The following is a 13,295-nucleotide window of genomic DNA, read 5'->3' as shown; positions in this document are numbered from 1 at the left end:
CCTTTAAGAACCACCACTTGGCCTGACGCGGCACTGCTGAGACATCGCGAGATCCAGGCCTCTCCCTCTGTGACCAGTTCTGCCCCCTCCCGGCCCGGAGAACTACAAACCCCGACATGCGCTGCACGGGGGGCGGAGGCTGGTCTGAGGTAGTCAGCCAATAGCGATGGGGAGAGCGCGGCCCGGCGGGATCAGCCAATGGCGAAGAGCGACTGGAAAGGCGCCGATTGGCGGATCCGGAGAGTCCCGCCCCCTTTTCTCCTCCCCGCCCTCTCCGGGGTCCCTCGGAAGTGATGTCACAGGCCCCATGTGAGCGGATTGCAACACATGCAGCGCGGAGAGGGGGAGAGAAGCCGGTTTCCGACGTCAGAGCCGCCTCGAGCCCCGAGCCGCCCCCGCTGCCGCGCAGGGAGGAGGAGCCGCCGCCGCCGCCGGGGGGACAGGGCCTGAGGTGAGCGCCGCTCCGGGCGGGGTCGCGGGGCGCGCGGGCCGGGACTAACCGCTGTGCTCTGTGTCCGCCGGCCCGGCCGCCGCAGGGAGGAGGCGGAGGAGGAGAAGATGGCGGACGACCCCAGCGCTGCCGACCGGAACGTGGAGATCTGGAAGATCAAGAAGCTCATCAAGAGCCTGGAGGCGGCCCGCGGGTGAGCAGCAGCGGGGAGCGGGCGGGGCCTGCGCGGGGCCGGGGCTGAGGGGGCCGGGGTGGGGTCTCCCCGGTCCCAGCTGGGAGCGGACGGGCGGCCGCCACTCCCGCGTGTCCCCGGCTGGGCGGAGGCTCGGTTTCCTCGCTCTGCTGGTCCGGGGGCGGGCTGGTTTCCGCCGCTGGCCTGCGCGGGGCAGCGTTTGAACCGACCCCGGGCCGGGCGCGAATCGCTCGGGCCAGAGCGAGCCCCACCCGGGTGGAGGGGGCCTCGCCGGCGCCAGGCTTCCCGGGCAGCGGGCCCCTGAGGCTACTCCGCCCTGGGCGATGAGGGCCAGGGGGGACAAGCTGTTGGGCCGCCCTCCCCTCCCCGTGCGCGGCTCCCGCGGGTTTGGGAGCGGCACCGTCGGGCAGCAGGGCGGGCAGTGAGTGAGGAGCCGCTGGCAGCTCTGCCAAGGCCCGGCACCGAGGTGATCATGTTATGCTCATCGGTGCTGGAGCCCTGCTGACAGGTTGGCGGGATCTGAACGCGAAGATGTCCCTGTGTGAGGACAGCCAGGGTGACACAAAACATGAGGTGGAATTGATCGGGGTAATTAAATTTTTGTGTTTTGGGGTTTAAATCAGTGCGTCTTCCCCGGTGGACAAATGACCCCATAATAATCCCTTGTGGGTGTCCTGCGGCTTCTTCTGAAGAACTAAGTACTGAGCGCTGCGGTACAGGATACTGGACTGGATGGCTTCATGGTTTGATCTCATGTAAATTCCCTGTGTGTTGTGGCATTCTCCCTTAAACATCTGCATAGGCATCTAGATAAAGTTGAGGATCTAGAACAGTGGGCTCTCCGAATTGCCAGAAGTTCAGAAATGTGCAACATGTGATGCTTTGGGAGTCCAGATACAGAGGGGAAAGGAGGTTTAAGTTGGCTGTGATACCTTAACTAGCTGCTGGCATATACTAATAGCAACTGGATACATTCTTGGCAGAAAGTAAGCTATCCTAGCATTAGTAGCTTGTAACTCGAGATGTGCACATATCACTGAGTAAGTCTGGCAGTTGCCATGTGGTATGCATTTTGGTCAGAGGTGGTTTGAGATGAAGTTCCTAAAAGCTGGCATTTTCTCAGCAGAGCTAAAATGCGGGGGAATGTTAGGTGTGTATAATGAAGTAACCATTACATGCCCACACTAAGCTAGAACACTGAATGTCTGTTCCAGCTCAGGGAGTTTTAAGATATTTTCCATTCCCTTGCAGTTGTTCCAGTATCACCGGGTGGGGGAGGGGGGAAGCTTCAGCTTTCTTTAGCAGCCTCTAATAATCTGTCTAAACAGGCTGTTGAAACAAGCAGGTGCTTTCAGTGTTTCAGTTGATTTCGGCTGAAAATAAAAACCTTTGTGTTAAAGGCTGGAGTATTTTAAATGCAAGAGGGAGAGTGAAGTGCTCTCTATAGAGACACAATGATAAAAGTTTCAGTACAAAAGCAAAGCATGGAATTGATTTTTCTTTTTTGGGGGGGAGTGGGGGGAAGAGAATTGCAGTGTCTTCCTCAAGGCACCATTGTGAACCTAGGAAATAGGTTTGTGTTGCAGTCGGTAGGTCTATGACTTGCTTCATTAAGCAAAAGCTCTCTACAGCTGTTTGCCCATGGAAACACCACAGCCCCTCTGTGTTTTTCAGCACTGAAGACTAATCCTGTGCATCTAAGGGAAGTGGGGAACTGTCTGAGTGCTGCTTTTCCTGGTGGCTGCAAGAGCACCAAGCTGAGCATTCCAGGGGCACAGCCCTCCTCTTGAATGGGGTGGAGTTGGGAACTCCTAATGGCCCAGTTGTCATGTCAGCTGGATTTTAAGAATGTCAGCTTCTAGTCTGGGGTTTGTGGAGGCTTGTGCAGACAGTCCTAATGCTGGGTTGGGTTTTACCCTAGATGCAAGGGCATGCTGGAGAAAAGTGGGCTCAGGGTTTGACTTTTGTTCAGTTCTTCTGCAGTCAGCTAGGTAGAGCTTTATATACTTCCTCTACTTTCTTTGGTGTGAGTGACTAATGGTATCTTTTCTCTTTACTACCACGGCCAAAAAGTGATTGTCTTGCTGTAAAGGAGTGAGAACCCTTGACTCCCTCAAAAGCTGGCAGCTAACCCTTCTCAGAAGTATATGGTCACATTACATTATAAGCCACTGAGTCCGTCTGTGCCTCAGGCCCTTTCTCCAGTACTTTTCCTTAGCAATTTAGGTGCAAAAAAAAAGAATTGTTTGAAGCTTCTTTGCCTGGATGTTGAAAAGAAGTCAGTTCTTCACCCCTTGTTTGATGATCTTACAGAGACAAGGTGGGTGAGGTGATATCTTTTATTGGACCAACTACTGTTGGTAGAAGAGACAACTTTTAGGTGTGTATAGTGAAGTAGTCATTACATACCCACACTCATCTAGAACACTGAATGTCTGTTCCAGTTCAGGGATCTGTAGGATACTTTTCCTTCCAGTTGTTCCAGTATCACCAGCTGATACTGAGCTATTCTTCAGAGCTGTGTTGACCTCATGTATGTTTCCCTGGGGGTGGTTATGGCCCTGGGTTAATGTGACTAACGAGTGTATTTTTGCTGATTATCTAGTCTGGCTCCATAGGAGCCTGAGCTATATCTACACTGTAGCCTGGAGTGAGCCGCCTACCCCAGGAGGAGTCACTTGTGCTAGCTGTGTGAACATTGCAGCCCAGACAGCAGCTTGGATGCTCAAGCCCACCAAACCCATGAGTCTGAGCTCGGGTGGCTAGCCCAAGTCTCTGCTGCATTTTTAATGCACTAGCTCAAGCCCTGCATGGTTGGGAGAGCTATGGCTATTAGAGCTATTGTGTCGCTAATGAAGACAGCTTGTATCTTTGAATTCAGAATGCAGTAGGAAACTAAGCAGGTATGGGGTGGTACAGGTGTGTGCTGGAGTTTCCTGTTAAACTGCTTGTGAAGTCAGCCACTGTGCCCTAGCATCCCTCTCTGTTTAGAGAGATGCTGATGATTGCTGGGCTGCATGGAACATTCAGTAGCCATCATGTACTACTAGCATTCTGGTGCTCAGTTTCAAAGTGAATCATAGAATAGAATCATAGAATATCAGGGTTGGAAGGGACCTCGGGAGGTCATCTAGTCCAACCCCCTGCTCAAAGCAGGACCGATCCCTAATTAAATCAAGTGTGTTGACATAAGCAGGGTTAGTCCAGAAAGATAGTTCTTTAGAGTTTTTGTTTGCAGTAGATGACTATTGCAAGGGTCAGTAGTGAGAGAACTCAGCTAAGCACAGAAACCATGAGCTTCAGAAAAAAGGCAGCGTGGAAACTAACAGTGAATGCAGTTAAGGGGGAAAGAGTTTTGTACAAAGGATAAAACCCTCTAAATAAAGTGTTTTGGTGCAAAGCACCAGGCTGTGGACTAGAGAAATAAGGGACACGGTGGGTGGAGGAAGAGGAGCGAGTTATGTGTTGGCTAATATATAGTAAAATCCTAGTGAAGACAAGGTAGTCTAACTTAAACTTGTGCTAGCAGGTCAGGGAAACACCAGATCCTAGGATTCATCTAGCTCTGCAATACATGCTAGAACTGCAGCTACCGTGTCTTCATTAGGATTTTACTTTGGTTTGGTCTTCACTTAAAAGTTGTTGTCATAGGTACCCTGGTCAGGCGGGTGGGGGGAAAATGCACACTCTGACCGACACAGCTATGCCAACAAACCCTTTAGTGCAGATGTAGTTGTGCTGGCAGAAGGGGGTTTCTGTCAATGTAGCTAACACTGTTCAGGGCGGTGCTGTTCCTGTGCTGACAAACTCTTCTGTGGGTGTAGGCTGCACCTATGCCAGGGGTACGTTGATGGCTATGCTGACATAGGCTCCATAATGTAGACCAGGGGTTCTCAAACTTCATTGCACTGCAATCTGCTTCTGACAACAAAAATTACTACACAACCCGAGGAGGGGGGACTGAAGCCTGAGCCCTGCTGCCCTGAGTGGGAGAGGGCCAAAGCCCAAACCCCACTGCCATGGGTGGGTAGACAGAAGCCAAAGGGCTTCAGCCCCAGGCAGGGTGCCTGTAACTTGAGCACCTCTGCCCAGGACTGAAGTCCTCAGGCTTCACCACTTGGGGGGGGGGGGGGGGGGGGGCTCTGGCTTCTTTCTCAGGCCCCAGCAAATCTAAGCCAGCCTGGTGACCCCATTCAAATGGGGTTGCGACCCACTTTGGGGTCCCGACCCACAGCTTGAGAACCACTGGTGTAGACATGTTAACCAGAGGGTCCGAGACTGAGAGAGGTCTTTTAAAAACATGTTAACTAACTGTGTTGTAAAGAGCCTAGTGTAGACAGGACAGGTTATGCTCTAATGTGTTGGTTGCAGGAACCCATAAGTCGATCCCTGATGAACACATTATATCTTATGCTGCTCCTCAGATGGGGATAGGCTCAGCAACTACCTAGTAGCTCGAAGTTCTTCAGCACAAGAGAATTGAACCAGTGGAACAGGTTTTTCCTGTCCTCAGGAGTCATTTCCTTTCCCTGTGAAGTTGGAGGACCAGCTCTGAGAATTCTAGGATGGGTGGGTGGCAGGCATGATCCTGGAGAAACAGGGTGATGCAAAGGTTAGGGACTCAGAAGTGCATTAGTAAGGAAGGGTGGAGATGCGGTAAACAGTAACCAAAAGCAGTGTCCCAGTTCCATGTGCTGGGTGTAACTGAGGTGGGTCTAGGTCTGTACAGCACAAGGTAATAAGTAGACACATGATGGCAAAGCTATTCTGGCTCTTTTTTGACCACTTGTAAAATCTCAGTGAAATCTGCAGGGTGTTCCCGAAAGGGTTAACAAGTGAGTGCGATGCCAGGGCATACTTTTATCATGTCTGTGGAATAGATGAGGTAAGCAGCAGGGATGTGGCCAGAAAACTGAGGGAATGGAACAGGACTCCATATTTACCAGATGCTGACTAGGCAGAGGCCAGTACAAAAGAGGGGTCCCACCAGAGAGATTTGGGGCAACATCCCAGACAATACCAGCTCCTGGAAAGGTGGTGGGATTCCTGTCAAGGTGCTGTCCTTGGACCCTGCTCTCTTTCTCTTCAGCATCTGGCTAGTTAAGTACCCATTGAATCAAATTTCTCTTCCCTTTGCTGCTGGAAGGGAACAGCTGTGGTCAGGGAGTGTCTGATGGTCCAAACTAGCCATGTCTTATTATTAGTTACTCCCCTTTCTCCCAAGTTAGATGAGCTGCAAACTGATCGTTGTAAAAGTTAATGAGGCAGACTCCTCAGGGAATGATGAGGGAAGGAGAGTAGCTATCTGCTTCTTATTGTGTGAGTGAGAGCAGACAGGGCCTGAAAACCTACGTACTTGTGACCCTGGTGACTAAACTATTACTAGCCAGTGGCAGACTGGCTGGGGGCCAGTAAGGTGAGTGCAGTACCCTGGAGAGAAACCCAGCCCCTAGTCATCTCCAGCTGCAAGGGAAGGGGAGAGTGCTGAAATTCTTACTAAGGTGCAGTGCTTGGTCATTTTTTTGGATCATCTTTGGCTATTACATTCTTACATAACTGACTCTTCACATTGTCCATGTGCTGGGAGAGGAGTTCTCTTTGAGCCTCCTGGCTGCTGCAGCAGTGGGCTGGTGTCTCCACTGCTCTAACTATTCCTACCCACTGTGGTCTGGCTGCTGCAGAGGGCAGAAGAGAAAGGGTATTGGCCACTGTACTCCTCCCTAGCCTCTTTTTATTTGGTTGGTCCTCTTTCATCCCTCCCCCTTTGAATAATTCCCCTGCCTGCTTCTGTTGCTGCCCACAGCTTTCCCACTAGCCGTATAAAGCTGACACAATCTTTGAATTTTCTTGGTGACCAGGGTGGCTGAACTAGATAGCTGTGAAACTGCCAGACTCATTAACTTCAACTGTTGCTGCTTGGTAAACCTGAATAGTGGCTCAGTTTCTGCAAGCCATCTTGATCACGCTCTTATCAAGCTGAGGTGAAACGTGTTGCTGCCCCGTTTGGGGGGTGAATGGATTTTCAAACCCAGAGTAAGGGAGTACAAAGGAGGACTGATAGAGGAACTGTTCTCCCTACAGTAAGGAGGAACACTCCTGATGGTGCCTGTACAGCAGAGCCTAATGACATGAGCATGTTGGCCACCTAAATCCATCAGATAAACTGAGGGTATTGGGGAAAGGGAGATGATCATGAGGATGAATGCCTACTAGCCAGCAAATAATCTCCAACAACTGCATTCAGGACTGCTGAGCCTGTGAGCCCTTATGTGAATCCATCCTTACAGGGCTGGAAGAGAAGGGTGATGGAGCTGTAGCAGCAGCTCTGCACCCGAGTAGAGGGATTCCCTTTCAGGGGAAATGGATCTTGCTAAATGCTGTTGAAGGGAAATAGATCTTACTAAATGTTGTTGAAATGGGGGGCAAAGCAGAAACTTGGAAGGAGTGTTGTGGGGGCTGATAGTGTCTGCAAACACAAGTAAGGCTGACAAATGGATGGGTAAGAGTTGAGGGCAGTAGCCGGTGAAGTGACTGTGGAATACCCCTGACCCTCTAGGATTGTATAGTAGCTTTACTGGCCCATGATAGATCAGGTTTGCTTTTCTTCCAAACTAAGAAAATAGCCTTAAAAAGAGGGGTTCACTTGGGAACTAAAGCAGATGCTTCCTTTCATAGCAAAAGGAGAAATTGACCTGTTCAGAAGCAATTCTGCACCTAATCCTAAGAACTAAACCAACCGGGGTGGGCCGGGGGGAGTCTTAGTGATCGGGATCATCCCTGTGAAGGCAGAGCCGTGCAAGCTCTTGAAGAGACCTGCTGGATAGCATGCATCTCCCTGCATGTCTTAGATGTAGGAAAGTAAACACAGTAAATACAGGTTTCAGAGTAACAGCCGTGTTAGTCTGTATTCGCAAAAAGAAAAGGAGTACTTGTGGCACCTTAGAGACTAACCAATTTATTTGAGCATAAGCTTTTGTGAGGCATCCGATGAAGTGAGCTGTAGCTCACGAAAGCTTATGCTCAAATAAATTGGTTAGTCTCTAAGGTGCCACAAGTCCTCCTTTTCTTTTCACAGTAAATACAAAGTGAGGTAAAAAGACTGAGGTTCAAAGTTGCATGCAGGAATGCCTGCAAAATAGCATACTTAATAGCTGATCTGTTTCAAAACTGGTTATACTTATAACTTAACAAAAGGTGGTACCCAGTATGTGTTGCAGAAAGCTGCCATTGTTTCTGAATTTTCCTCTGACCCATCAGGCAACTTACTGACCCATGTGGAATGGCCCAGTTACAGGAGTTGCCTCAGGCTGCCATTGCTTTCCAGCCCTGTGCTACACTAATTGAAATCCATTCTGGGTAATGGCACGCTGTCAAAGCTGGGAGGGCTTGAATTAGATCTACATGCATTGTTTTGGTGCATGTTCGTACCATGCCAGTCTTGTGAGCTGGCAAGACTTTTTGGGCCCCCTGGAAGTTCACGTACCCTGCAGGCTCTGGAGAAAAGGCAGATTTAGTAGTTGGTGTGATATTGGCATGACGGGCCTCTTAACAAATGACCCATAACTTTTATTAAGTGGGGATTTTGTATGCTTCATAGCACTAACCTTGAACAGCTGACGTTACGCTCCTGTAAGAATGAATGGGCACTCTGTTTTGAGTGAGATGTCCCTTTACACTTTTGCCTAGTTCCTGTCCTGTCTGAGGACAGGGCTCTGGCTAAAGGAAAAGGTTCAGTAGGGGCATGCTGGCATTTTGTTGGTGTGTACGAGAGAGACGGCTTGTCTGTTTCGATGAAGATAATAAAGAATATATCAAAATTCAGCAACATGAGTATTTAAACTACTTATCGAAACAACAGATCTTCCTGGCTGTGAATGGCTCACTCTATCAATAGCAGGCATAGCATAAGGCCTTGTTAATACTGGGTTATGCTGCCTCAACTACACTGGTCTAGTTAATGCAGTACAGCCCTCCCTAGTGTGGATCCCCTCTGGCTATTTCTGTGTTGGGCGGATGGATTGGAGAACAGGTATTAGGCACCTTTATAGCAGTATAATTGCATCCACATGAGGGTTTGTACTGATACCGCTATTTCAGTAAACCCGCCCCTTCCCCCCCCCCCCCCCAAAAAAAAAATAAAAAACCTGACAGTTATACTGATCAACATCCAAGTGGAGGCCAGGCTTAAGAAGGAACAAGCTGCAGTACCCGTTCTCATTTTGCACACACTCTTCTGGCGCTCTCCCCACAAGCAAAGCCCTTGCAGCTTGAATTGGTATCCTCATTTCCATCTTGACCCTACCCCACCTCTGGATCCTGGTGAGTGGGAGCTGGAAAACTCACTCTGTCTGGTTGAATAGGAAACTTTCTCAGTCCTGAGTCTGCAGCTTTCCCTGAACGTTATCCACTTCCGCAGAATCTAAGCTTTCCTCTTAGTGTCCCTTGTGGTTCTGGAAAAGCTCCCAAAGGTGAGCAGGAGTGTAAGCAGTTCTGTCTTCCTGAGCCTGCACTGCAGCCATCCAGCTCCTGTGTTGTTGCTGCTTAGAACTCTACCGAAATGCAGCAAAGTGCAAACTGACCAGAGCCTTGTCCATTGGGTCTGCTGCTGGGCACACCCCCAGGGTAGCTGTGAAACTCTGTAAAAAAATCAAATAGGCTTTACCTTGCTGCAGCAGGGCAAACTCTGAGCAACAGAGGCCAGCAGTAGACTGCTCACTGAGGAGAACCTGAAATCTGAGACTGGGGAAGGCTGGGTTAGCAGAGACCGCTCATGCAGCGAATGGAAGAGCTTTGGGAGGGGAGAGGATCACATAGAACAGCAGCCAGAGGTAGGAGGGAAGTATCTGTATCACAAAGGCTACAAAATTGTCTGGGAATGGCACCCTGATAGGAATCCCAGCGCTTCTAGGGCAGTGTGGTTTGACTGATCACCTAGGCACTGCCCTGGGCAATATAGCCACTTATTGCGATGTAATCCTGTGGACATTAAGTGACAAACTGTGCACTCTGTGAGGGGTAGGTTTGAATGGAAAATGGACAGGGAGAGATTAGAAAAGTTAGAAGAGCAGGGTTGAAAATTCAGGGGAGGGAGGTGTAGAAGGCAACAACACATGGTGGGGAATAAAAGGGGTTTAAGGTGATGGGGAGGAAGGATGGATACTGGTAATAGCAGAGGAAAAGATAGTGCCAAGATGTGAAGGCAGGAAGGAAAAGCCTATCTAATGGCATGCGGGGGGTGGGGGGAAGAGAGGGAGGGAACAGGCTGTATTTTAAAAAGTTGACTGCAAACAGGACACAACTGTCATCCCGCAGCAGGACTTTGGGAGAAGAGTGTGACAGTATGCACATTAACTGGGGCTACTTTCCAAGCCCTCTAGTCTTCCCTGTCTCCCTCTGGGCTGGAGGGATTTGCAGCCCCTATCACAATCTGTCTTGAGGCTTGGTGGGGTGAGTGGGGAGGGAAACGGGACTCTGGAATGTCTGTGAGTGGCCAGAGGAGTGCAGGAAGGAGATAAAGGTACTCCCGTCTGCACAGTCTCAGAGCATGTCTGCTTTCAAGCATCAAGCTTTAGGCGTCCTCCCATGCACTGAACAGAGTAATCTGGAATTGTAACGTGGTGGGTTCACCTTTAATAAAACCCCTTTGCCTGTTCTTGCATCAGGGTTGGGGCAGTTCCAAAGTAAATGACTCCATATTCAACCTGAGAGAGAAGGCTTGAGTTAGGTCCCAACTATTAGATCTTTATCCACCAGTAACACTACGTGAGATTTACGTTACTGAAGGGAAAATAAGTCTCTTGTTTTGGGCTGAGGGTCCCTCAGTCAAGTCTGCAGCATGTGAGAAGAGTTCTATGTCTTCTGTTTCTCCTGAAGGCTCACCTAAATCTGTTTAATAGAGATGTTGCTTAGCTTCTAGGGAGTTCTCTGAATAGTTACTGCTCTGATAGATGAGAGAAGTGCATTAAAAGTCATACAATTGACTATGTTAACTATTAACCTTAAGGAGAAGCTTTAGACTCCATAACTTAAGTTACATATCATCACTAACCTAATTCCTGTCCCATTAGTCAGCTTTTTGGAATCTCTGTAAATCTCTCTGCCTTTGCTTACAGTGTCCTGCTGCTATGAGATCTCTAGGAGGTAGAGCAATGGCTATTGTCCTGTTAGTGAGATGTTGCAGGTTAGCAAGAGACGCTTTCTCCTTGAAGAAAAGATAGAGGACTAAAACTGACAGTCAGCATGTGCTCTCCATGTCAGTTTCCCTTGTTCCTAATAAACTTGTCCTGTTAACAGATCCCTTTGTGCTTGAAGCTAAGAGGCACCAATGAAAGTAGACTTCCTTACTTTATGGTTATTCTTGTGTTCTGTGTTCTAATTGGATTGCTAAACAGCTACTTCAGTTACATTGTATAAAGAGTGCTTTATGAAACCTGATGTTGGCCATCTTCGACCAGAGAGCCCATCAAAGCTATTAGCTGTTTAGCCCAGGCTGAAGGGAGGGCTAAATGTATGTTGTGTGAGCTGGCCATTCTTGATAAGGAGTGTTTGCAGAAAGACTGCTTAGGGTATGGCCCTTTTTTGGTAGCCAGACTTCAGGTTAAAGCAGGGGTTCTCAAACTTCATTGCGCCGCAACCCCCTTCTGACAACAAAAATTACTACAAGACCCCACGATGGGGGACCTGAGCCTGCCCAAGCCTTGTCGCCCTGGGTGGGTGGTCCAAAGGCCAAGGGCTTCAGTGCTGAGGAGGGCTGGCTGATGCCAAAGCCTGAGCCTCGCCACCCAGGGCAGTGGGGCTCAGTCTTTGGCCCCAGACTCCAGCAAGTCTAACACCAGCCCAGGCGACCCCCTTAAAATGGGGTCCCGACCTACTTTGGGGTCCCGACTCAGTTTGAGAACCACTGGGTTAGAGCATGGTTTTGCATCCATGCCCCTCCTGACTAATAGGCATTGATGGATCTATCCTTCATGAATTTATCTAGTTCTTTTTTTAACCCCATTATACTTGTGGCCTTCACAACATCCTCTGGCAAGGAGTTCCAAAGGTTGACGGTGCGTTGTGTGAAGAAAGACTTCCTTTTGTTTATTTTAAACCTGCTGCCTATTAATTTCATTTGGCAACCCCTAGTTCTTGTGTTCTGAGAAGGAGTAAATAACACTTCCTTATTTACTTTCTTCCCACTAGTCCTGATTTTATAGACCTCTATCATATCTCCCCTTAGTTGTCTCTTTTCCAAGCTGAAAAGTCCCAATCTTATTAATCTGTCCTCATACGGCAGCCGTTCTGTACCCCTAATTTTTGTTGACCTTTTCTGAACCTTTTCCAATTCCAATATATCTTTTTTGAGATGAGGTGACCACATCTGCACAGTATTCAAGATGTGGGTGTACCATGGACTTATAGAGGCAATATGATATTTTGTCATCTTATCTATCCCTTTCCTAATGATTCACAACATTCTGGTCACTTTTTTGACTGCTGCTGCACAGTGAGTAGGTGTTTTCAGAGAACTATCCACAATAATTCCAATTACTCATAGTGATGACATACAGTGAGTACTATGCTTGCTCTTGGCTTATTGGTAATGTGTATTGTTACCCAGCTGTGCAGCTAGGTTACTTGGATGCTGACCTTTGTGTTGTCCTTAGGCTTAGGAGTTAAATATGCAAATGCTGAGTGGCTGCCATTCACCCTTGGGAGCTGGTTCTTTCTAAGGCAGCATTACACTCTTTTGTAAAGAAGAGCTTGCCTTCTGCAGTATGTCATGGAGCTGGATAAATATAAATCCAGGGGGTGGGTGTCCGAGACCCCTGTTCTAACTAGTCTTTCAGGACACGAGTTTTCCTCGTGTCATGTGTGTAACTGTAAAGGGGAGCTGGCCATTTGCCCATTGCCTTCCTTGCCTGTCAATTCCAGAAGTGTTTCTTCAAGCTTTTTTCTTCCCCTGCTCTTAACTTTTCTATTGAGCTATGCTAACTGTGCAGATGTGCTCCAGGACAGCTTGCTGCATGTCTTTCATATCTGATGCATTGGCAGTCAGTGTAAAGAACTCTCTGGGGTGCATCTGATTGCCAAGCTCTGATGCCTCTGGGTTTGGGAAAACTACACCATATGATGTCAAGGAAGCATTTGGAGTGACCTCTGTGCCCTGTAATCTTCCTTCACAAGGGTGCATGAAGCACTACCAAACAGCATGGTTCTTGCACAGAGCATCATTCAGGAACAGATCATGACTGAAACTGACTTATCTGAAAGATAGACACAGTGAGAGGTGGGAGTGGGAAACTGAGAAGGGGACAACTTGCTGTGCTTACTGGTGAGTGCTTTGCAATCACTTCACTATTCCCTGTGTACCCCTGAGGCCTAAAGATCTGAATATGCAATTCTGGCCTTCTTGCTTCAGTAATTCAGGATACATCTTGCTCCAAACTGACTAGCCTAATAGTGTAGTGCAGCTAAAATCTTTTGAATTTGGAAAGTACAGTAATTGGTGGCAGAGTATGGTGGCAGAACTAAGTCTGCTAGTGAGTCATCAGTGTCTGAAGTATAAAAGTGTTCACATGGGTTACCAATATCTGCCTCACTGCTCCAGGAGCACCCTGGTGCTCCAGGCCTGCAAGGTTCCACTCAGAACATGCCCATACCTTGATG

At 48.7% G+C, this 13,295-nt stretch overlaps 1 protein-coding gene across 1 annotated transcript in view; it reads left to right on the top strand.

Moving 5' to 3' along the window:
• Positions 1-308: 308 nt before the first annotated feature.
• The window catches only part of ETF1 (eukaryotic translation termination factor 1), a 37,207-nt gene continuing 24,220 nt past the window's right edge, over positions 309-13,295 (top strand). The window contains exons 1-2 of the mRNA XM_073356001.1: positions 309-451; positions 537-644. Coding sequence (XP_073212102.1) covers positions 559-644 — 86 coding nt within the window. The 5' untranslated portion in view covers positions 309-451; positions 537-558. The remainder of the gene's footprint in view (positions 452-536; positions 645-13,295) is intronic.

The sequence above is a fragment of the Lepidochelys kempii genome, chromosome 8 (assembly GCF_965140265.1).
Source record: "Lepidochelys kempii isolate rLepKem1 chromosome 8, rLepKem1.hap2, whole genome shotgun sequence".
In the NCBI taxonomy this organism is placed as follows: Eukaryota; Metazoa; Chordata; order Testudines; family Cheloniidae; genus Lepidochelys; species Lepidochelys kempii.
The sequence above is the reverse complement of the archived record's forward strand: the minus strand, read 5'-3'. Positions and strand labels throughout refer to the sequence as shown.